Here is a 22,984-nt window from a genome sequence, read left to right on the forward strand (position 1 = left end):
TGGGAAAACACATCGCAGCAAAGTCTGACAATCCTGAAGTGCTGTGCACACATTGCAGATTTTATCCTTCCTTTTTTTCCCAGCGTTTTTTCTTTCACAATGCATAAAAAAAGCACTTCCAGCAGTGTGGACAAAGCAGGTAATCACTCAGATACAAGCACAGTGCGATACTCACCACACGGATTTTTATGTCATTTTCTGAGCTCGAGCCTCGAGACTGAGGTTTGGTCAACTCTGTCTGGGGGCATACACATTACTGGGATGGGTGGCATAGAGCTCTTGGAGGCCTCACATGCAGCTCTGGGTGGCCTCACATACAGCTCTGGGGGCACATACAGCTCTGGGGGGCACATACAGCTCTGGAAGGGCACATTCAGCTCTGGGGGGCCCATAAAGAGGTCAAGAAAAAAAAATCATAAAAGTTTGAATTGCCCCCCCTTTTTACAATACAAAAAAAATAGAAAAAATAATAAAAACGTATTTGGTTTCACTAAGTTTGTAAATGTCCAATCTATGAAAATATATAGCAAATTAACTCATACAGTAAATGCAGTGAAGGAAAAATAAATTAAAACACCAGAGTTGCTGTTTATGTGAACTGCACATCCCCCCCCCAAAAAAAAGAATACAAAAATAAGGATTAAAGCATTGCAGGCACTCCAAAATGGTCCCAATAAAAACGATAGCTCGCCAAGCAACAAACAAGCCCCCATACATCTACATCAATGGAGAATTTATAAAGTTACTGATTTCAGAAAATGGTGGCACAAACTTTTTTTTAACTACTAAAGTGTAAAAACCTATACAAGTTTAGTATTATTGTAGTGTTGCCGGGTCATATTTATTGCATAACGAATGCCATAACAATGAAACTGTCATGATTCTGCAGCGGTGCTCTGCTCTCCTGCAGAGCCTATGCTGAGCCTCACATTTTTCCTCAGTTCCTGGTTGAGTCCTGTGTGGCATGGGAGGGTCTGTTCTTTGGAGCCTTGTTGCGGGTGATTTCTCCGCTTTATCTGGGAGCTGTTTCACCCGGAACACTGACAGTGATAGTTCCTGTTTTGCAGTGCATGTCTTTGGTTTTTATAAGTGTTTGACCCGATCTTGTCCCACTACCTAGTTTCGCTGTTCCCCACCAGTCTCCTTACCTACTGACTTGATTCCCTGACTCCTTGACCTCAGCTTCTTCCTTGACTCCGGCTCTGCTCGCTCCCTTGTACTTACGTGACCTCTCTGTGTACCGACCCCGTCCCGTCCCCTGACTCCGGCTCTGCTCGCTCCCTTGTACTTACGAGACCTCTCTGTGTACCGACCCCAGCCCGTCCCCTGACTCTAGCTCTGCTCACTCCCTTGTATTTATGTGACCTTCTGTTTACCGATCCTGGCTCATCCCCTGACTTCAGCTCTGCTCGTTCCCTTGTACTTACGTGACCTCTCTGTGTACCGACCCCGTCTTGTCCCCTGACTCCGGCTCTGCTCGCTCCTTTTGTCATTTACGTTATCTCCTGGCTTTTGACCCCTGGCTTGTTTGACTGCCCCTCACTAGGTATGTCAAGCGACACCTAGTCTATAAACCCAGCAGATCCACTCTACTAGTGTGCCTGGCGACACCTACTGGTTTGGTGTCTTATTACATCCAGGTTCTCGTCATCACAGAAACCATTTCACCTCGCTTGAAATAGAATGTTTCCAATATTTGGGTACATTATAGAATAAAGTGAACAGTGTAGTTCAAAACTACTATGGGGAGATAAGGTATGCACACCAGTGACTATGTAAGGGGAATACATGGAATAGCAGAAACTGCTGTGTGAATACTGACTTGAAAAATCCAATAGCTATATGAAGAGTGAAAAATGTGAAAAATGGAATCTGCATTACTGCCATGAACATATGAATCAAGAGAAATTTAGCTACTGAATTGATCAATGCAATAGAGCCCCAACACTACGCCAAAGTATTTCTCTACGTTGGGGTCCCTAGCTTGTGTGTGTCCTCTCATGCAGTTAAAAAACTTACCGTGTATGGGAAGCTGAGACCCAGGCTATTTATGCGTATTATATGGATTGGCAATAGGTGTGGTGGGGAGGGTTCACAAATGAAAAACTACTAACAATAACGAATAACGTTTGGAACACCATTCTAAGTCTGAACTGGGTGCAAAAAACCTAAAAAAACATCACTATGGGGAGATAAGGTATGCACACCAGTGACTATGTAAGGGGAATACATGGAATAGCAGAAACTGCTGTGTGGTTTTTTGCACCCAGTTCAGACTTAGAATGGTGTTCCAAACGTTATTCGTTATAGTTCAAAACTACAGCTCGCGCCACAAAAAATCAAGCCCCCATATGGCTTTGTTAATGGTAAAAAAAAATGTTTATTTGTATTGGAGAAATGGGAGGTAAAAACAAATGGCGAAAATGAAAATTGGACCCATCAGGAAGGGGATAATACATATTATATAATGGAACACATAATTCTGTCTGTTTTAATGAAATATGAGTTGAAATGTTTATTATGTATACATTATATTGTGCTGTCAAAACCTGTACATACAGGAGGTCTTAGAAATATAATAGAAAGTTCACACCAAAATTTGGGCTGACAGTAGTGACGGTAGAGTTCATGGCACTTCATAATGTGGAAGGGAAAAGGAACAAACAGTGGAAATGTCCCTTTATGATGTTGTAACTAGACATGCTAAGCTTCAAACTGCTGCATCATAAACTTCCTGCTGTATTCATAGGCCACAAAAAGTGCTCCATTGGCCGGGAAGGCTCTGATTAACGTCGGCTTTAGGCCAGAATATAAAGCCAGGATACCTGTAAAACAGAGAAGTGGTCACTGTAGATATCAGAGGTAGCAATAGCATTTGGAGCTTGGTACCTGAGGAAGTCAAAAGACTTCCCCCTGCGAAATAAGAGGACAATGGTGGTAGAAAACAGCACAAGGTAGATGAGGGTCTAGTTACAGAGTTTGCATTGGGACCCAAACTAGGCCCGTTTTTACTGCTCATTTTAACATTTACCGCATCTCAAAGACTTTCAGAAAACTCTATCTGCCAATTCAGGGAAGGTTTAAAAATGTGCAATTTTCATTTTCTGCTGGATGAGAAATTCATAACTAATTACCCAATGATTCATATGTATGGAGCGATGAAGTGACAGACCGTACAGGATCCTGAAACAGCAGATATTGAGGATGGCATGATTTAGCTTCCCAGTTCCTAATCCGTCCATTTATTCTGTACTTATTTTTTAACAAAATGAATATTTCAAAATGTTCTAATACCTTATAATTGGGTTTTGTTCACATTTTGCTGCTACGATTTTCCAAAATTGAATCAGAATATCAGCGGATTTGTAAAACCACAATAAAAAAAACACTGTAAACCTACAATACTGTTACAACACATTATCACAGCCTCGTTATAGAAATTTTGTATAGAATCCTAAAGCCCCCGTCACATTTAATGACTTACCAGCGATCCCGAAAGCGATGTGACCTGATAAGGATCGCTGGTAAGTCGCTGGGAGGTCGCTGGTGAGATGTCACACAGTCAGATCTTACCAACGACGCAGTAACTATCAGCGACCTGTATAACGATCTCGGCGGGCGTTTGGACTGTGTTAGGAGGTCGTTGGTAGGCGTCAAACACGGCGATGCGTCCTGCACAGCAGCACATCGCCGTTGAAGAAAATGGTCCCAACCATTCGGCAACGACTAGCGATCTCACAGCAGGGGCCTGATCGCTGGTAAGTGTCACACATAACGAGATCGCTGATGCGTCACGGAAACGGTAACGTAGCAACGATCTCGTTAGCGATCTCATTGTGTGTGATGGGGCCCTAAGGCGGGCTTTGCACGTTGCGACATCGCAACCCGATGCTGCGATGTCGCACGCGATAGTCCCCGCCCCCGTCGCAGGTACGATATCATGTGATAGCTGGCGTAGTGAAAATTATCGCTACGCCAGCTTCACATGCACTCACCTGCCCTGCGACCGTCGCTCTGGCCGGCGACCCGCCTCCTTCCTAAGGGGGCGGGTCGTACGGCGTCATAGCGACATCACATGGCAGGCGGCCAATAGTGGCGGAGGGGCGGAGATGAGCAGGATGTAAACATCCCGCCCACCTCCTTCCTTCCGCATATCCTACGGAAGCCGCGGTGACACCGGTAGGAGATGTTCCTCGCTCCTGCGACTTCACACACAGCGAGGAACAACATCGGACCGTCGCGTCAGCGTAATTATGGATTACGCCGACGCTGCACCGATGATACGATTACGACGATTTTGCGCTCGTTAATCGTATCATCTAGGCTTTACACACTACGATGTCGCATGCGATGCCGGATGTGCGTCACTTTCAATTTGACCCCACCGACATCGCACCTGCGATGTCGTAGTGTGCAAAGCCCGCCTAAGAGTGTATTTACTCATTTACTACCACCCATTTCCCATAATCTAAAGGCCCCGTCACACACAGAGATAAATCTTTGGCAGATCTGTGGTTGCAGTGAAATCATGGACATATTGTTCCATTTGTACACAGCCACAAATCTGGCACTGATTGTCCACAATTTCACTGCAACCACAGATCTGCCGCAGATTTATCTCTGTGTGTGACAGGGCCTTAACTCTTTAAACAGGCTGCCAATCAACCAACAATCAAGCAAAATTCTCTTATTTTAGGTGAAATTAGTTTTAATTTTGTGTACAAATCATCTTTCTCGGTAGCACATCGTCCTGTGTGATTCAGACATGTGCTGCCGAGAACAATAATATTCTATGCGTACCGAGTGATCATATTAAAAATCATATAAATCAAAAAATTGCAGAAGACAGAGGTCAAACAGAGGGCAAAATGCCCAATAGAATATAAGACCCTGCGTCAGCGCTAATCAATAGAAAGCATATAAGGAATTGCGCAACCGACATAAAGTAAATAAAGATTTATTTATTAAGTGATTCAATAAACATAGATAGTGAAGACCAGTGTTAGTGATCTAACATATAGTGCACAAAGGAGTATAGGTACGAGCACAAAATGTCTAGAAGAAAAAGCTGAAAGAGGGATCACAAGTGCATGATCATGATTCCATGATCATGCACTTGTGATCCCTCTTTCAGCTTTTTCTTCTAGGCATTTTGTGCTCGTACCTATACTCCTTTGTGCACTATATGTTAGATCACTAAAGGTACTGTCACACATAACGAGATCGCTAGCGAGATCGCAGCTGAGTCACCGGTTTGGTGACGCAGTTGCGATCCCGTTAGCGATCTCGTTATGTGTGACACTTACCAGCGATCAGGCCCCTGCTGTGAGAGCTCTAGTCGTTGCAGAATGGTCCAGGCCATTTTCTTCAAAGGCGATATCCTGCTGGGCAGGACACATCGCTGTGTTTGACACTGTGTGACAGGGTCACAGTGACTGCTGAGATCGTTATACAGATCGCTACTGTGACCCGTATTGTTCCTGCATCGCTGGTAAGATCTGACTGTGTGACATCTCACCTGCGACCTCCCAGCGACTTACCTGCGATCCCTATCAGGTCGCATCGTTTTTGGGATCGCAGGTAAGTCGTTATGTGTGAAGGTACCTTAACACTGGTCTTCACTATCTTACCAATTCTTATTTGCCTTCTATTTACTGTATTAAGGGGGTTTCTGTTCGCACTCCCTGCCTTTTGAATTTTACTTTTACATGTGGCATTTTTGGCCCCTAGTTTATCTTGCTGAACACATTGAGGGATTCCATTTTTTATTATTCTTTGTGTACTTTGTGCATGTGTACTTCATATAATATTCTGATAGTAGATTTTGCAATTATACTGACCTGTTGTGGAACAATTGTCCTTTGTCTTCACTTCCCTGCCGATGTCATGCCCATCATTTAATTTTTTTTTATTGAATCACTTAATAAATAAATCTTTATTTACTTTATGTCGGTTGCGCAATTCCTTATATGCTTTATATTAAAAATCATTCAGTGTGCATGAAAGTGCAGTTGGCCTGTCTAAGCACACTATTTAACGACCACCCATTGGTTTTTATGTAGCTGATTTTGAAATCATTTAAAGGGAGTTTCCTGAGAGCTTTAAGAACAGGGTCAGGTTTCGTCATTTGTGCTCATTTACATAAGAATTAAAAAAGTGATTACTTGGGAATAGAAATTGGCAAACCCGAGGTTTGGTGTTTGGACTTTTATAAAAAAAAAAAACAACTGAGTTCAGGTGCTTTACGTATGATCTTCACTCACGCGAGCATCGATGTGCTCGGGTTCGCTCGGTGCTCAGCCCAGTGTCAGCTGCTTGCAGTGTTTGACCAGCTCACACTGGGGGTAACAACAGCGTGATGGGATGTAGTGTGTACTCCCTAAAAAATGGAAAAACCCTGAACACCCTCCCTATGGCTGGCTGCATGTGTGTGGCGATCCAAATTGGCCAATTGGTAACTTCCATTGGGGTTCTGATCAAGTCCGGGTCCCAAATCGAACTTCGTATAAAGTCCGGCTGAACCCACCGAACTGAATTTCCACAGGGCCACTCATCTCTAGTCAGGAATGAAAAAAAGGATGGAACAAAGGTACATAATTAACCTCCATAAGGCCTCTTTCACACATCAGTTTTTTGCCATTAGGCACAATCCGGTTTATGCTTGATACGACAGACCCGTCACAGATTGTGTGAAAACTGATGGGACGGATCCAGTAAAAAAACAGATCCGTCTCATTTTTTCCCTTCAGGCCGAAAGTTATTTGCTATGGGGGAGAGAGAGCGCGAGAGAGAGACTTTTTTGTGACCAAAAGTGAATTTACACAACGTCTGGGTATTCCCAGAAACAAAAAATGGATCCATTGCCTGATTCCGTCATTTGCCAGATGATGACGGATTCAGCGCCCATAGGCTTTCATTGTACCAAAAGGCGTACGGCGCCGGATCCGTCGCCTTCCGTTTTTTCGCCGGTAACAAAAAACATTGCTTTGGACTTTCCTTCAAGAGGCCATACACACAAATTTCGCCGGATCCAGCACATGCTGGATGAAACGCGAGGCCATGCGGCACAATCCGGCGCTAATACAAGTCAATGAGGAAAAAACGGATCTGGCGGCATCAGACGCCGGATCCGGTTTATCTGTGATTCGCCGGATTGTGCCTGATGGCAAAAAACTGATGTGTGAAAGAGGTCTTAGTCGCCTAACACAGGGCCAATTGGGGGTACTAACAGGTTCCATCATTCTAATGTTTGTACCCTTGTATTGTAAAAGTATTTGGCAAGAATCTTCTGTTCTCTGGAGTTTGTTGCAACTGTGATCGGGTACCATGGTTGCACAAGGATGGTCTCTATCCAGTTTGTAAGCCAGAAGCTTGATTACCCTGGCTTATATATCCTGAGTCATATTGCAAAGGATTGTCGAAAATCCACTTGTGACTTTTAGGATCGCTACTTCCAATAGGTGGCGCTGTGCTAGAGTTTGTCTCCTTTACTGGAGAGACAATTTGAATATTTCCCAGAGGGGCATTGCAGCTATAAGTCCCCTTACCTGGCAGCCAGACTGGCTTGCAAAGTCTCCTTAAGGAGAATAGTGTTCCCCCGTGGTCCCCACATAGCTTTCTCATGAGCCAGATCAGACACCCCCATACTTTGCACTGACGAGGGGCAAGCACCCCGAAACACCGTGTCTGCAAATTGGGATTCTGATCTGGCTTATATATCCTGAGTCATATTGCAAAGGATTGTCAAAAATCCACTTGTGACTTTTAGGATCGCTACTTCCAATAGGTGGCGCTGTGCTAGAGTTTGTCTCCTTTACTGGAGAGACAATCCTTATATCTTGTACATTGTAATTTGACTCTTTTCGACTTGGCCTGTTTGACACCTCTTCTCCTTCTTTGTCTCCTGTATGGCCTCTGTACATCATGTTCTGGCTATATGGACACGTATCTGCTGCAGCCGATCACTTGATGTAGCAATGACTCATGTTTTAGCTCGAACATTTTTGGATGTTTTAAAAAAACAAAACAAAAAAAACAAACAAAAAGAAACAAATTTTGCAGTGAATAACCCCTGTAGGATGCACAGTTTTACATTACAATGTATTGATGCTTACCTTCATTTCTCAAAATGTTTAAAAATGTCCTTATGAATCCTGATTGTTTTCCTGTCATTGAAAGGACCTGAATTCGAGATTTTACACAATCCACTGGGAAGACAACCAGCCACAATGAGATCCCTCCGAATCCTCCACTAACCATCAATGGCACTATTCCTGGAGAAAAATCCATAAAGAGTCCATAAGTGTAAATATACTGATGTGGTAAGTCAGAGTTAGGCTAGTTTCACACTTGCGTTCAGCGGAGTCCGTCACTATGGAGAATAGCGCAGTCCGTTAACGCACTGCGCTATTCTCCATAGACTTTTATGCATGACGTACTGTAACGCAAGTGTCAGCGTTGCATCCGCAGCAGCGTCGTTATTTTGACGCTGCGTCGGGCGGAAGGAACGCAGCATGTAACGTTTTTTTGAGTAGCGGAATCCTTTGGATTTCACTGCACATGCTCTCTCTGGCTCCCTCCACCCGTAACCAGGGTACACATCGGGTAATCAAGGAACCCTGGTTACGTGTGCCGGGAGCCCGACACTTCCCCGCTCGGCTCCGCTCCCTCCCTCCCTCACACACAACACACACAAAACACACACACACACACACTCTCACCTGTCCCCCAGCGATGCAGTCCCCGCGGCACTGACATCCTCAGCCATGGCGTCGCTCGGCTCCACCCACTTCACACTCCGCCCCCGCCCCCCGCACACATTGTCGGTGACCGAACGATCAGCTGATCACCCGGCGGCTGGCTACTGTGAGTGATCGGCTGATCACCCAGCGGTCGGCTACTGTGAGTGATCGGCTGATCACCCGGCGGCCGGCTACTGTGAGTGATCGGCTGATCACCCGGCGGCCGACTACTGTTAGCGATCAGCGGATCGTTCACAGTAGTCTGCTGACGGTATAACTGTAAAAAAACAAAACAAAACGAATTGCGTTATTTTGCAGCATCCGTTGCATCCATTGTGCCACTATATGCAACACATCCGTTGCATCCGTCACACAACGCAATGCAACGGATACCGTTCAACGCAAGTGTGAAACTAGCCTTAGCCATTGTTTTGGTTCATGCTTCATTCAATATTAATAATTAACTGTCACTTTTAAAGGGAATCTCTCACCAGGTTTTTGCTACCCCTTCTGAGAGCAGCACAATGTAGAGACAGAGACCCTGATTCCAGTAATCTGTCTCTTATTTTACTGGGTGCTACAATTTTGATTAAATACTGGTTTTGTTGCAGCAAATCAACCAGATTTCTGAATGCTGAGCGCTGTATAGCCCCGCCCACACCACTTATTGGCAGGTTTCTGTGTACACAGTGCTTAGGCAGAAAGCTTCCAATCAGAGTTGGGGGTGTGGTTGGACTACATGACAGCAGACTAAGTAGTCCTTCAATGATAATATCCTGCTGATAAAACAATGATTTTAATTACATCAAGCAGCCCACTAACAGATACATCACTGGAATTAGGCTCTCTGTCTCTACATTATGCTGCTTTCATATTAGATAGCAAAAATTTGGTGACAGAGTCCCTATAAGATAGTAGAACTAAGCAAAAAAAAAAAAAAAATCAGACTTGTCTATAGCGGGCTTTTCATGCTACGATATAATCTAACGAGATGTTGGCGGTGTCACGTCGTTAGTGACGCACATCCGGCATCGTTAGTGATATTGTAGCATGTGACAGCTACGTGCGATGGTGAATGAGCAAAAATACTCACCTTCTCGTTCATCGTTGACACGTCGCTCATTTTCAAAAAATCGAATGTCCGGTTGTTCATTGTTCCCGAGGCAGCACACATCGCTCCGTGTGACACCCCGGGAACGACAAACTGCAGCTTACCTGCATCCCGCCGGCAATGCGGAAGGAAAGAGGTGGGCGGGATGTTTACGTCCAGCTCATCTCCTCCCCTCTGCTTCTATTGGCCGGCCGCTGTGTGACGTCGCTGTGACGCCGAACGTCCCTCCCCCTTCAGGAAGTTGATGCTCGCCGCCCACAGCGAGGTCGTTTGGAAAGTAAGTACGTGTGACGCGGGGGTTACAGCATTGTGCGACACGGGCAACAAATTGGCCGTTCTGCACAAACGATGGGGGTGGGTGTGATCGCAAATGCGATCGCACGAGAAATCGACACATGTAAAGCAGGCTTATGTCTTTTCTACTTTGTACAATCTCTATTTAAAAGGATAAAAGATTGCCTACCTAAGCAATCAACATTAACCTGTAGGGAATGAAGCTGCAAGCCGATGATTCATCAACGTTTTTGTAGCAGAAATCTAGTATAAAACAGTTTAAAATGTTGAAGTGCCATCATTGGAACGACGTTGGAATTGGAGGTGAGTGTAGTTATTATTTTACTTGGGGGAAACCTACTGATTGAGAAGGGGTAGTACAAGTATTGGACACCTCCTTTAATGAATCAGGCATGTCTGTAAAGTGACGTGCACCGTGCGACAAATCTTACTGCACTTTGAGACTGAAAGTAAGATTTCTGGCATAAGAAACCCCACAGCTTGTCATAAATTAGACAATGTATGGGGTCACGCCCGGTTCCGTCCCAGCTCTGCCCACTCTGCCGGAGCTGTGTGAATTTAGCAGCAAAATTTTGCTAAATTTTGCGCAAATAAAATTATGCCAAAAAATCTGAAGTGATTTACATTTTAGTGTAATCGTTTTGACGACTCAAGGCCTTATAGTTCAAGTTCTTTGCAGCATTACCATAGAAAAAATAAGTTTTAGGTCAAGCACAAGTGTCAATCTTTTTGGTTGTTTAGGTCCAATTCAAACACCCATGTGTCATGAGCCAAGTTCAGACCATGAGATATATTAGTATTCCGCAAGTCACCTAACTTGAATTTGACAGCCTCATAGGCATACAGTTATGGCCAAAAGTGTTTGCACCCTTGAAATTGTTCCAGAAAATGATGTATTTCACCCAGAAAATAATTGCAATTACACTTTATGTCATACATATGATTATTTCCTTTGAGTGTATTGGAACAACAATAGAGAAAAAAAGGCAAATTGGACATAATTTCACATAAAACCCCAAAAATGGGCAGGATAAAATTGTTGGCACCTTTCCAAAATTGTGCGTGCGTAAACAACTTTGTTTCAAGCATGTGCTGCTCATTCAATCTCACCTGTGGAAAGTTACAGGTGTGGGAAATATGAAAATCACACCTGAATCCAGATAAAAAAAAAAAGGAGACGTTGACTTAATCTTTGCATTGTGTGTCTGTCAGTGCCACACTAAGCATGAAGAACAGATAGAAGAGAAGAGAACTGTCTAAGGACTTGAGAACAAAAATTGTTGAAAATTATCAACAAATCCAAGGTTACATGTCCATCACCAGAGATTTTGATGTTCCTTTGTCCACAATGCACAACATAATCAAGAAGTTTACAACCCATGACATTGTAACTAATCTTCCTGGACATGGTAAACAGAGAAATTGATGAAAGTTTGCAACACTGGATAGTCCAGATGGTGGGTAAGCAGCCGCAATCAAGTTCCAAAGAAATTCCAGCTGTCTTGTAGGCTCAGAGTGCATCAGTGTCAGTGCGAACTTTCCATCCACATTTGAATTAAATTAAATGCTATGGCAGGAGACACAGGAGGACCCCACTGATGACACAAAGACATAAAGCTAGACTGCAGTTTGCCAAAATGTATGCGAGTAAGCCAAAATACTTCTGGGAAAGCATCTTGTGGACAGATGAGACAAAGGTAGAGCTTTTTGATAAAAAAAACATGTTATACCACTTTGATTCTTGAAGGTGACACATCTAATGAAGCCATTGTGCTGTTTGACAAAAATCTCCTGATGAACTCCATCCACAATCAGGGCGGAGAGAAACGCGTCGAGATGAGATAGGAATATTTGCTGACATGAAAATGATATGTTTCCAGAGCACTTCCTAGAATGACAGATAAGTGACTTAGAACTAATTACTCCATATCTTGAAACCCTAATCCCAAATAAATTGAGAGGGAGTTTTAGGGTATAGAAGGGAGAGCCACCGAGGAATGGGGGCACCAAAAAACTGAGGGTGTACTCCATTGCTAGGTAGAGGAAAGCTGATAAGGGATATTTATTATAACAACCCCCTGTATTATACGAGATATGGTCTAATGTCACTATTGGAGTATCTGTTATCTAGGTTGGGTGAAAATTCTGTTGACATGATTTTTGACATAATATAGTTGCAGAGCACTTCCTAGAATAGCAGAGAAGTAACCTGGAATGATTTGTTCCATATCCTTAAATACCAACCCCCAATAAATTGAGAGGAAGTTGAGGGTGTACAAGGGAGAGCCGCCGAGGAATGGGGGCACCAAGTAATTGAGGGTGTACTCCATTGCCAGGTAGGGGTAAGCCTTTTAGGGAGATTTATCATTGTATACAGTCCCCTATATATGAGATATGGTTAATGTTTCTATATAAGTGTCTGCTATCTAGGTTAGGATCTTTTAAGTGCACTGAATTTATAAGTGGTAGTGTTTATATATTGTCTATGAGCCCTAAGTGGTAAATATTTTCACGTGAGACCCTAGTGACCTAACACGTAAAGAGTGAGGGTCAGATAAGGGAGAGCCGCCGAGGAATGGGGGCATCATATACATTAGGATGTACTCCATTGACAGGCAGTGATATATTGAATTAGGGTGAGAGGAAAGGGAACATTTCCCCCCCCCTCCCCCCTTCTTTTTGCCTCCTAATCTGACGAGGTATCTGTTTTGGCACTCAAGGGCCTCAGTATTTTCAAATTGGGCTCATGGTATCTTCTATGCTACCTTAGGAATTTTTAGTCCACATTTGGTTTATGTTTTTGTTTTGTTTTTTAATGCATATGAATAAAGAAAGTTTTTAATAAGTAGGTAATTTCTGTCACAACACTTGTTTACTGAACATAGAAAGAGGCCTACATGTAAGTACACAGTACCTACATTCAAATATGGTGGTGTGTCAAAGATGTTTTTGGATTTTTCTGCTGGCACTGGCACTGGGTGACTTGACTATGCCAGGCCTAATGAAATCTGAAGATTACCAAAGGATTTTGGGTTGCAATGTAGTGCCCAGTGTCAGAAAGCTGGGATAGCATCCTAGGTCACGGTCTTCCATCAGAACAATGACCCCAAAACATGCATCAAGAAGCCCCCAGAAATGGATGGAAACAAAGCGCTGGAGAGTTCTGAAGTGGCAGCAATTCCTGTTGGGAGAAGGCGCCTTCAAAGATGAGAAACCTGGAGTAGTTTGTAAAAGAAGAATGATCCAAAATTCCCATTGAGAGGTGTAAGGAGCTTGATGATGGTTATAGGAAGTGATTGATTGCAGTTATTTATTCTAAAGGGTGTGCAACCAAATATTAAGTTAAGGACGTCAACAATTTTGTCCGATTCATTGTTAAAGTTTTGTGTGAAATGATGTAAAATTTGAATTTCGTTCCTCGTTTTTTTGTGTTGCTCCAGTACACACAAAGGAAATAAACAGGTGCATCAAACCAAAACATGTAATTTCAATAATTTTCTGGGAGATATACTTCCTTTTCTGGATCAATTTCAAGGGTGCCAGCACTTTTGGGCACCACTGTATATAGGCATCATGATCATTAGAGGGAAAAAACAGGGAGGGAAAAAAATCCAGCACCGTTGTCTTTAAAAATCTGGAAGTTTATTAGGTCACATTAAAAAAATGTTAATGGATGAACAAAATCTCTCCATGTGCCTTTCCACGCCTTACGCGTTTCAGAGAAAAAACTCCTTAATCATAGGCAAATACAAAGAAATGAGGTGAATAGTGGCTTTAAATAGATCACATTGACAACCGGATCTATATATAAAATAGTACCATCAGATGGATATCCATACACAACACCATAAAGGAAATAAAAAAAAAAATAAATCATAGAATATACAAAAAAAATGTTAGAAAAATATATATATTTTTTGTATATTCTATGATTTTTTTTGTATTTCCTTTATGGTGTTTTTTTCTCAATATATTGTGGTGGATTGTGTATGGATATCCATCTGATGGTACTATTTTATATATAGATCCGGTTGTCAATGTGATCTATTTAAAGCCACTATACACTTCATTTCTTTGTATTTGCCTATGATTAAGGAGTTTTTTCTCTGAAACGCGTAAGGCGTGGAAAGGCATATGGAGAGATTTTGTTGAGCCATCAACATTTTTTTATGTGACCTAATAAACTTCAAGATTTTTAAAGACAGCGGTGCTGGATTTGTTTCCCTCCCAGTTTTTTCATTCTAATGATTATGTCAGCTGTGGATGCCAACCACTGATACCGTGCACCGACCCAAATGGAATTCTATGCAGAGGAGTGGTGAGCTGGAACTTGTTTTTTGTTACTTTTATATAGGCATCATGGTCTGTATTTGGTCCATGATAAATAGATGTCTGAAGGAGGCCTAAGGGGTACTTTGCACGCTGCGACATCGCTAGCCGATGATAGCGATGCCGAACGCGATAGCACCCGCCCTCGTCGCACATGCGATATCTTGTGATAGCCGACGTAGCGAACATTATCGCTACAGCAGCTTCACACGCACTTACCTGCCCTGCGACGTCGCTCTGGCCGGCGACCCGCCTCCTTCCTCAGGGGGCGGGTCGTGCAGCGTCACAGCGACGTCACACGGCAGGCGGCCAATAGAAGCGGAGGGGCGGAGATGAGCGGGACGTAAACATCCCGCCCACCTCCTTCCTTCCGCCTAGCTGGTGGAGGCAGGTAAGGAGAAGTTCCTCGCTCCTGCGACTTCATACACAGCGATGTGTGCTGCCGCAGGAACGAGGAACAACATCGTACCTGTCGCTGCAGCAAAATTATGAAAATGACCGACACTACACAGATCCCCGATTTACGACACTTTTGCGATCGTTTATCAGTGCATCTAGGCTTTACACGTTGCGACGTCGTTACTGGCGCCGGATGTGCGTCACTTTCGATTTGACCCCGACGACATCGCAGTAGCGATGTCACAACGTGCAAAGTACCTCTTAGGATTTAACTTGAAGGAGTGTTCTCCGATGTTTTATTGGATAGCAGTTGCTCAAATGTTATACTATGGAGCAGTGCCAACTAGGGTTATTTTTCTAATTCCAATTTAGCATGAAAAATAAATCTCTGCATGCTGCGATTGCCAGTGTATCTCAGATGGCGCACACCCATTCAAGTCTATGGGTGCATGCAAAACATCGAATGCACTCTGATGACATCCGAGTGCAGTCGATATATGCAGAGACAGACAATGAAGAAGATGGAGAAAGTAAACTCTCCCTCTTCTCCACACTTGTCATCCGATTCTCGCATGCGATAGAATCAGAGGACAGTGAATGACATTCGGCTCACACTCGCAGCACAGCTTTTGCCGAGTATCATTTGCATATCACATCTGATTCTCCCATGAGAGAGAAACATTGGATGCTACATGATGTGACTAACAAACATCAAAATCTAGAACAAGGGACCATTGTCAAAGTACAAAGCATTTTTTAAATAAAGAAGATTAGTATCTTTTTCATACCTAACTCATCTTTAGATTTTCCAGCTCTTGTAAAAAATGAGCGACCTAATTCATAGCCTCCAAAGAAGAAGAAGTAGCCCGGAACCTCTCTGAGAAGAGTGCTGGAGAGTCCGTGATAGAAACCCATTGGGCCATCTGTGCGCAGGATATTCTTGACCACTGCCCAAACTGTACTGTGTAGGAAAGATCAGTGTTATAAGGAAAGTGGATTACTCTTGATAGATCTCAAAGAGTTTCACATAGATCCCAACTCACTTTTGCCCTTCTATAACCTTTCCAGAGAGCTGCATTTCATGCATGGCCTGAAGACGACACTTCACCAGCTCTGTGGGACAAAGGGCGAATGAAGCGAATGCTGCTGCAAACGAGCCTGCGGTTGCATTGTGCAGGTCACTAAAACATTGGGAAAAAACACGTTACAATTGTGTAAGAAGCAAATACTGAAAAAACTATTATTAATTGGACAAATATTGCACTCATTAATTAAGGGGTACTTTGCACGTTGCGACATCGCTACTGCGATCTCGTCGGGGTCAAATCGAAAGTGACGCACATCCGGCGCCGGTAATGACGTCGTAACGTGTAAAGCCTAGAAGCACCAATAAACGATCGCAAAAGTGTTGAAAATCGGTGATCTGTGTAGTGTCGGTCATTTTCATAATTCCGCTGCAGCGACAGGTACGATGTTGTTCCTCGTTCCTGCAGCAGCACACATTGCTGTGTATGAAGCCGCAGGAGCGAGGAACGTCTCCTTACCTGCGTCCCGTTTGCAATGAGAAAGGAAGGAGGTGGGTGGGATGTTTACCCCTCCACTTCTATTGGCCGCCTGCCGTGTGACGCCGCTGTGACGCCGCACGACCCGTTCCCCTTAGGAATGAGGCGGTTAGCCGGCCAGAGCAACGTCGCAGGGCAGGTAAGTGCGTGTGAAGCTGCCGTAGCGATGTCGCAGCGTGCAAAGTACCCCTAAGACTCTTATCTTACACACCTAATTATTGACCATCTAATTTAGTTTTATGCCAAATTTCCTAAAAATATCTACATATGCTGGAAGCAAAGCATCTATATGCAGATTCATAATATCACACATTGTGCAAAATCATAAAAGCTAGAATAATGCTAAAAATCAACTTCTAGATCCATAACTATACTTTAGTGTTGGTTATGACTGGTAGTTCTGGTTCATGTATATAGTATGAATTGTGATCACTCATCATGCATACATGACGGTATGTATCCCAGTGGTGGTTGTCTTCTGGGATGTAAACCTAGAATGTCTACTTTGGTACTTGTATTGTCACGAGATTTGTTAACCCCTTCACCCCAGGCGATTTTCTGTTTGTTTTTTTTTTGCTCCCCTTCTTTCGAGAGTCGTAACTTTTCTACTTTTCCATCAATCTTGCCATATAAGGGCTTGTTTTTTGTGGTATGAGCTGGACTTTTCAATGAAATCATGATTTTGACCATATAGTGTACTGGAAAACAGCAAAAAAATTTCAAGTGCGGAAACACTGCAAAAAAGTGCGATCGCACAATAGTTTTTGGGATATTTTATTCACTATATGATAAAACTGATGTGTTGGTGTGATGTCTCAATTCGGTATGAGTTTGTAGACACCAAACATGTATAAGTTTACTTTTTTCTAAGGGGTTCAAAAAAATTCACAACTTTGTCCAAAAAAAGTGGCACACTTTTTGCGCCATTTTCCGAAACCCGTAGCGTTCTCATTTTTTGGAATCTATGGCTCATTGATGGCTTATTATTTGTGTTTTGAGCTGACGTTTTTAATGGAACCATTTTTGCGCATATGCTAAGTTTTGATCACCTGTTATTGCATTTTGCGGAAAATTTGCAGTGACCAAAAAAACGTAATTTTGGGGTTTGGAATTTTTTTGTCACTACGCTGTTTACCGATCAGATTATTGATTATATATTTTGATAAATTGGGCATTTCTGAACGTGGCGATACCAAATATGTGTATATTTTTTATTCTTTAACCCTTTAATTTTCCAAGGGGCAAATGGGGGGGGGTGATATGAACTTTTATTTTTATTATTTTTTTCACTTTTTTTAATTTTACTAGGTCCCCTAGGGAACTATAACGATCAGCAGTTTGATTGCTCTTCCATTTCTCCAGATCACAGCTACACAGCTGAGATCTGGAGAAAAGCTGCTTTACTCTCACACACTGCCCTCTGCCGGCAGTGAGAGAAAGTGACTCATGATAGCTACAGGAGTCATCACATGACCCTGTGCTACCACAGTAACCACTGGAAGTAACATAATCATGTCACGTGAGTTCCGATGGGGTAGGTAAGTTATCCTTATGGAGGCGCGCTGATACATCTCGCTGTCAGATTTTGGCACGTCAGCCCACGGGGATTAACCTCACACGATCCATTATGTACCCAGTACGTCATGTGTTGTGAAGAGGTTAAGAAGTTCAAGGGCCAGATTTACAGATAGCTGGAAATATGGTTGAGTCTGGCTATCTGCATACCTCCACCCATGGGTGTGTCTCATATTTTTTAATGTTTGTCTGGCACATGGTCAGTTTGTGAGAAGGCGCCTCTAAGAGAGGTGCTCTGCACTGACTGGAGTTGGTGTGTAGAGGCTGCTAAACTGTGGAAAGAGGTATTTATTGAAGCCTCTCTGAAGGGACCTCATGGGAGAAGAGAGGGTGCCATTCATCTGACCGGGGTCAGTGAAATCTGTTAGTGTGTGTGTAGGTGTGCTAAACCTCCTGGATAGCACGGACTTGAAATCCGGGTGTGAGTACTGACCGGAGTCAGTGGAAACTGAACTGGTGTACTACAAATAATAATAATAATAATAATAATTTATTCATTTATATAGCGCTATTAATTCCATAGCACTTTACATACATTGGCAACACTGTCCCCATTGGGTCTCACAATCTAAGGTCCCTAACTGTATGTTTTTTGGAATGTGGGAGGAAACCGGAGTACCCGGAGGAAACCCACGCAAACACGGGGAGAACATACAAACTCCTTGCAGATGGTGTCCTTGGTGGAAATTGAACCCAGGACCCCAGCGCTGCAAGACTGCAGTGCTAACCACTGAGCCACCGTGCCGCCCATGTAACAGACTGTAAATCCATGTTGTATTATGTTCCTGAGGATGCGGTTTACGTGTCTCTTAATAAATTTGTTGAACTTTGAAATGGTTTGCGTTCCTGTGCTACCTCGCTGAAGAAAAATAAGTGAGTACCCCATCACATTAAGTAAGTTAATTGTCACAGTACATTTAAAGGAAATGTAAATGCAGTTATAGACAGCATGTTATAGATTAGGAGGAGCTGAATAAACAGGTGTATATCTTTTTTGAATTATAATTTATTCATTGAAATCCTTGCTCATTCTTTCCATTTCAGTTCTGATCAGGGATTAACAGCCTTCTCTGTACAAAGGGCGGCTTTACACCCCATTATTCACAGCATTAAATGCGTGTTTACTCTGGCCAACCGCATCACTCATACGGAGAAAACAATTAGTAATAGATCATTCTGTGCACATTGGTTGCAATTGTTCTCAGAAGCCCATCATGTTGTGCTGTCGAGAATAATGATCTTTAAGTCCATTTAGAAACCATTTAACCAAACAAATATTTTTCTCATTTATCTGTGATTGGCAGCCTGTTTACATTGCATGATTATTGGGAAGTGAATGATCCTTTTAACTCTTTCCATTAGTTCAGCAGTGTAAATCCGATTCACAAGTGCTTATATAGTCATCAATCTTTAATTAGAACCGCATTGTCATGCGGTGTTCTGCTCCTCACTCACTAGGTGTCATGGCGACTTCACTCTGTTCACATTGAAAAAGAGAAAGAAGAGCCAGCACGATCTGAGAGTGATATGTATCATATAAAAGTGCAAATTCACAGATTTATTCCAACTGTACTATGATACAAAATAGATTTTTAGCAAATAATTGATCAATTCTTTGAGCCACCCCTGCCACGTCACAGCAAATCTCTATAGGGGCGGTCCTACTCTATATTATGTATTTTATGTGCCATGCGGCAATGCTAATTAGGCACCATTCCTGGGTCTGGTCCGCCTTATTTTTAGTTGCTGGTCTGGCACTCTGAAGGTCAGTTCTGACATTATTCTGGTGTGTGTAGCGTCTCATGTGACGTGGCAGGGGTGGCTCAAAGAATTGATCAATTATTTGCTAAAAATCTCATTTTGTATCATAGTACAGTTGGAATAAATCTGTGAATTTGCACTTTTATATGATGCATGCCACTCTCAGATCGTGCTGGCTCTTCTTTCTCTGTTATGGTTGTAGTTAAGCTACATTGGTCTGGTGGCTGACCACCACCATTGCCATGCACGCTTGTCTTTGGTTTGCACTATATATTCCTCCTGTTGGTAGCTGTGAACATTCAGCTGCCTCACCCTTTTCCACAGGCAATGCTAGCAATGCTAAGTAGGCACCATACCTGGGTCTGGTTTGCCTTATTTTTAGTTGCTGGTCTGGCACTGTGAAGATCAGTTCTGACATTTTCCTGGTGTGTGTGGCGTCTGTTACACACACTGGGACCTGGGCTGACCTTTTATCTGCAGTTGCCTCTTTTTGCAACATGGAAGTGGTTATATATAGATTACAGGTATGTTTGCTTCAATATTGTTCTGCTTTTCATTTTTTTTATCGAGGAGGCCACATGGCACATAAAATACATAATATATAGTAGGACCCCCCCTATAGAGATTTGCTGTGACGTGGCAGGGGTGGCTCAAATCTCAGTTTGTACTATAGTACAGTTGGAATAAATCCGTGAATTTGCACTTTTATATGGTGCATGCCACTCTCAGATCATGCTGGCTCTTCTTACTCTGTTCACATTGCAGAGTCTGGCAGGCAACTAGGTGCTTCTTAGTTGCTGAGCCAGACTCTCTAGTCATCAGTTTACCAGGAGCTAATTCCTTCTGGCTGGTGAATGGCTGTTGAGGTCATAGGTTGCTGACGTCCTAACAGCCACCTTCGCCAAATAAAAAATAGTGGAACTTAGCCTCACATACCAAATGTAGCTCTAGCTTTGCTCCAGCAATACCGGTCCTTCTGTGTGGTGATCCAATTGTTGGTGAACTGTTGTATGCTATTTGGTGTGTGGTGGAAATATCCTTGTTGTTTGTTTATTTACTCCCTGTACTTTTTTTCTCCCTAAGCACATATTATCTTTTCCCCTGTGTGTACTTACAGTGAATTTGAGCCTTGTTTTTCCCATGTCTGTCAGTATTTGTGGGATTCATTACTCCTCTCCCAGACCTTTCTGCGGGTGGGGGAGAGGGGGTGTTAGACCAGGGCTGCTCAGAAGTTAGGGCCACGCTGGCAGTCCAGACCTTGCCGCCATCTGGCATACCTCTGGAATAAGGGATACTTTAGGGTTCTGTTACGGTTGCTGCGAGCACTGGAGACTATGTCCAGATTTCTTGCTACTGCACATGTGCGAGCGCTGGAGACTAAGTCCAGATTTCTTGCTACTGCACATGTGCGAGCGCTGGAGACTAAGTCCAGATTTCTTGCTACTGCACATGTGCGAGCGCTGGAGACTAAGTCCAGATTTCTTGCTACTGCACATGTGCGAGCGCCGGAGACTAAGTCCAATCTTGGAGCCATTGCACATGTGCGGGTGACATCATCGCTGACACGAGGTCACATGTCTCTGACACCTTCTATGCCGATTGGTCGCTGGTCATGTGCTTGTGACGTCTTGCTCGGTGATAGGCCAGCATGACGTCACTCCTGTCGTTCTGGCAGCGGATTGGCTCTGGTGTCCTCCATCTTGGATGAGGCACAGAGTCTATATAAGACCCTGACACACGCCGCATGGTGCTCAGTCCTCTTGGTTCATGCATATGAGTAGACGCTCTGTGCGCGTTCCTCTAGGCATTCCTCTGTCTATGCTAGGTGAGCGCTACCGGCAGGGTAGCGTTCTTATACCTTACAGCTTCGGCTGCTGTCCGTATCCTTACCTCTTAGGGGAGCGGACATAGGCAGGTGCCTGAGGCACATGGTCTGGCTGGGCCTTGTGATTCTACTCGTAGGTGGACGTTGCCGCTAGGGTAACGTTCCTTATACTGCGTCTGGCAGTTGTTCGTATCCTCGCACACTAGGGGAGCGAACAGAGGTAGGAGCTTTGTGCGGCTTACGCTGCTGTTCGTCTCTTTTGCACCACTAGAAGAGCGGACCTAGGCAGGTGCCATATCTAGTGGTTCGTGTCCTCGCACACTAGTGGAGCGAACGCAGGTAGGAGCTTTGTGCGGCTTACGCTGCTGTTCGTCTCTTTTGCACCACTAGAAGAGCGGACCTAGGTAGGTGCCATTTCGCACACATTGCCTTTGTCTCTGTGATTATTAACAGAGATCATTCCACACACCCTCCAAGTAAGGGAGGAATTGCTTTACTTACTTATTATATTCTTCTGTGAGTTAACAGAGGTATTGCACTCTGCCATAGTCTGCAGCAAAGTCTTTGCACGGTGGACCCTGACTGTCTGATACTCCTTTCAGTTATTATCAGACAGCCCCCCGTAACATTAGGACTGAGCCAAGGGTCTGGCAGTTATGGCAGAATATCAGCAGTTACACCGTTACATACAAGTACTTGAGTCACGGCTCAAGAGTATAGAGGATAAACCTCAGACCATGGTGACATCTGCACATGATCCTCGACTTGCTCTGCCAAACAGATATTCTGGCGATGCCAGATCATGTCGTGGTTTCATTAGTCAGTGTCAGATACACCTAGAGGTCAACTCTTCTCGCTTCTCTACGGAGAGGTCCAGAGTAGGCTTTATCATCTCCTTACTTCAGGACAAAGCCTTAGAATGGGCGACTCCCCTATGGGAGCGCTCTGATGTGGTTACTCTGAGACATCAAGACTTTCTTGATGCTCTTAAGGCGGTATTCATGGGTCCGCAGGTTACCCATGATGCGGCCCTGAGACTGTTAGATCTATCTCAGGGTTCGTTATCCACTAGTTCTTATGCCATTGCTTTTAGAACTCTGGTGGCAGAACTAGATTGGCCAGAGAAGGTGTTGATTCCTATCTTCTGGAGAGGGTTGGCAGGCTATGTCAAGGATGCTCTTGCTACTCGTGAGGTCCCTGCTTCTCTGGAGGACTTGATCACAGTAGCAACGAGGATCGATGTACGCCATAAGGAACGTAGACTCGAGGTCTCTTCCTCACGCCCTAAGCATCGGGCTATTCCAGTTGTTGAGGGTCCACTACCATCTTCCTCAGCATCTGAAACATCTCCCACTCCTATGGAGTTAGGTCATACGTCTTCCAGACT

General features: G+C 43.7%; 1 protein-coding gene across 1 annotated transcript in view; it reads right to left on the reverse strand.

Moving 5' to 3' along the window:
- Positions 1 to 2,362: 2,362 nt before the first annotated feature.
- The window catches only part of LOC142290621 (mitochondrial ornithine transporter 1-like), a 49,082-nt gene continuing 28,460 nt past the window's right edge, over positions 2,363 to 22,984 (reverse strand). Inside the window, exons 5-8 of the mRNA XM_075334591.1 lie at positions 15,918 to 16,055; positions 15,663 to 15,835; positions 8,115 to 8,273; positions 2,363 to 2,825 (exon numbers count right to left, since the gene is read on the reverse strand). Of these exons, the coding sequence (XP_075190706.1) occupies positions 2,704 to 2,825; positions 8,115 to 8,273; positions 15,663 to 15,835; positions 15,918 to 16,055 (592 nt within the window). The 3' untranslated portion in view covers positions 2,363 to 2,703. The remainder of the gene's footprint in view (positions 2,826 to 8,114; positions 8,274 to 15,662; positions 15,836 to 15,917; positions 16,056 to 22,984) is intronic.

The sequence above is a fragment of the Anomaloglossus baeobatrachus genome, chromosome 2 (genome assembly GCF_048569485.1).
Source record: "Anomaloglossus baeobatrachus isolate aAnoBae1 chromosome 2, aAnoBae1.hap1, whole genome shotgun sequence".
Taxonomy (NCBI): Eukaryota; Metazoa; Chordata; class Amphibia; order Anura; family Aromobatidae; genus Anomaloglossus; species Anomaloglossus baeobatrachus.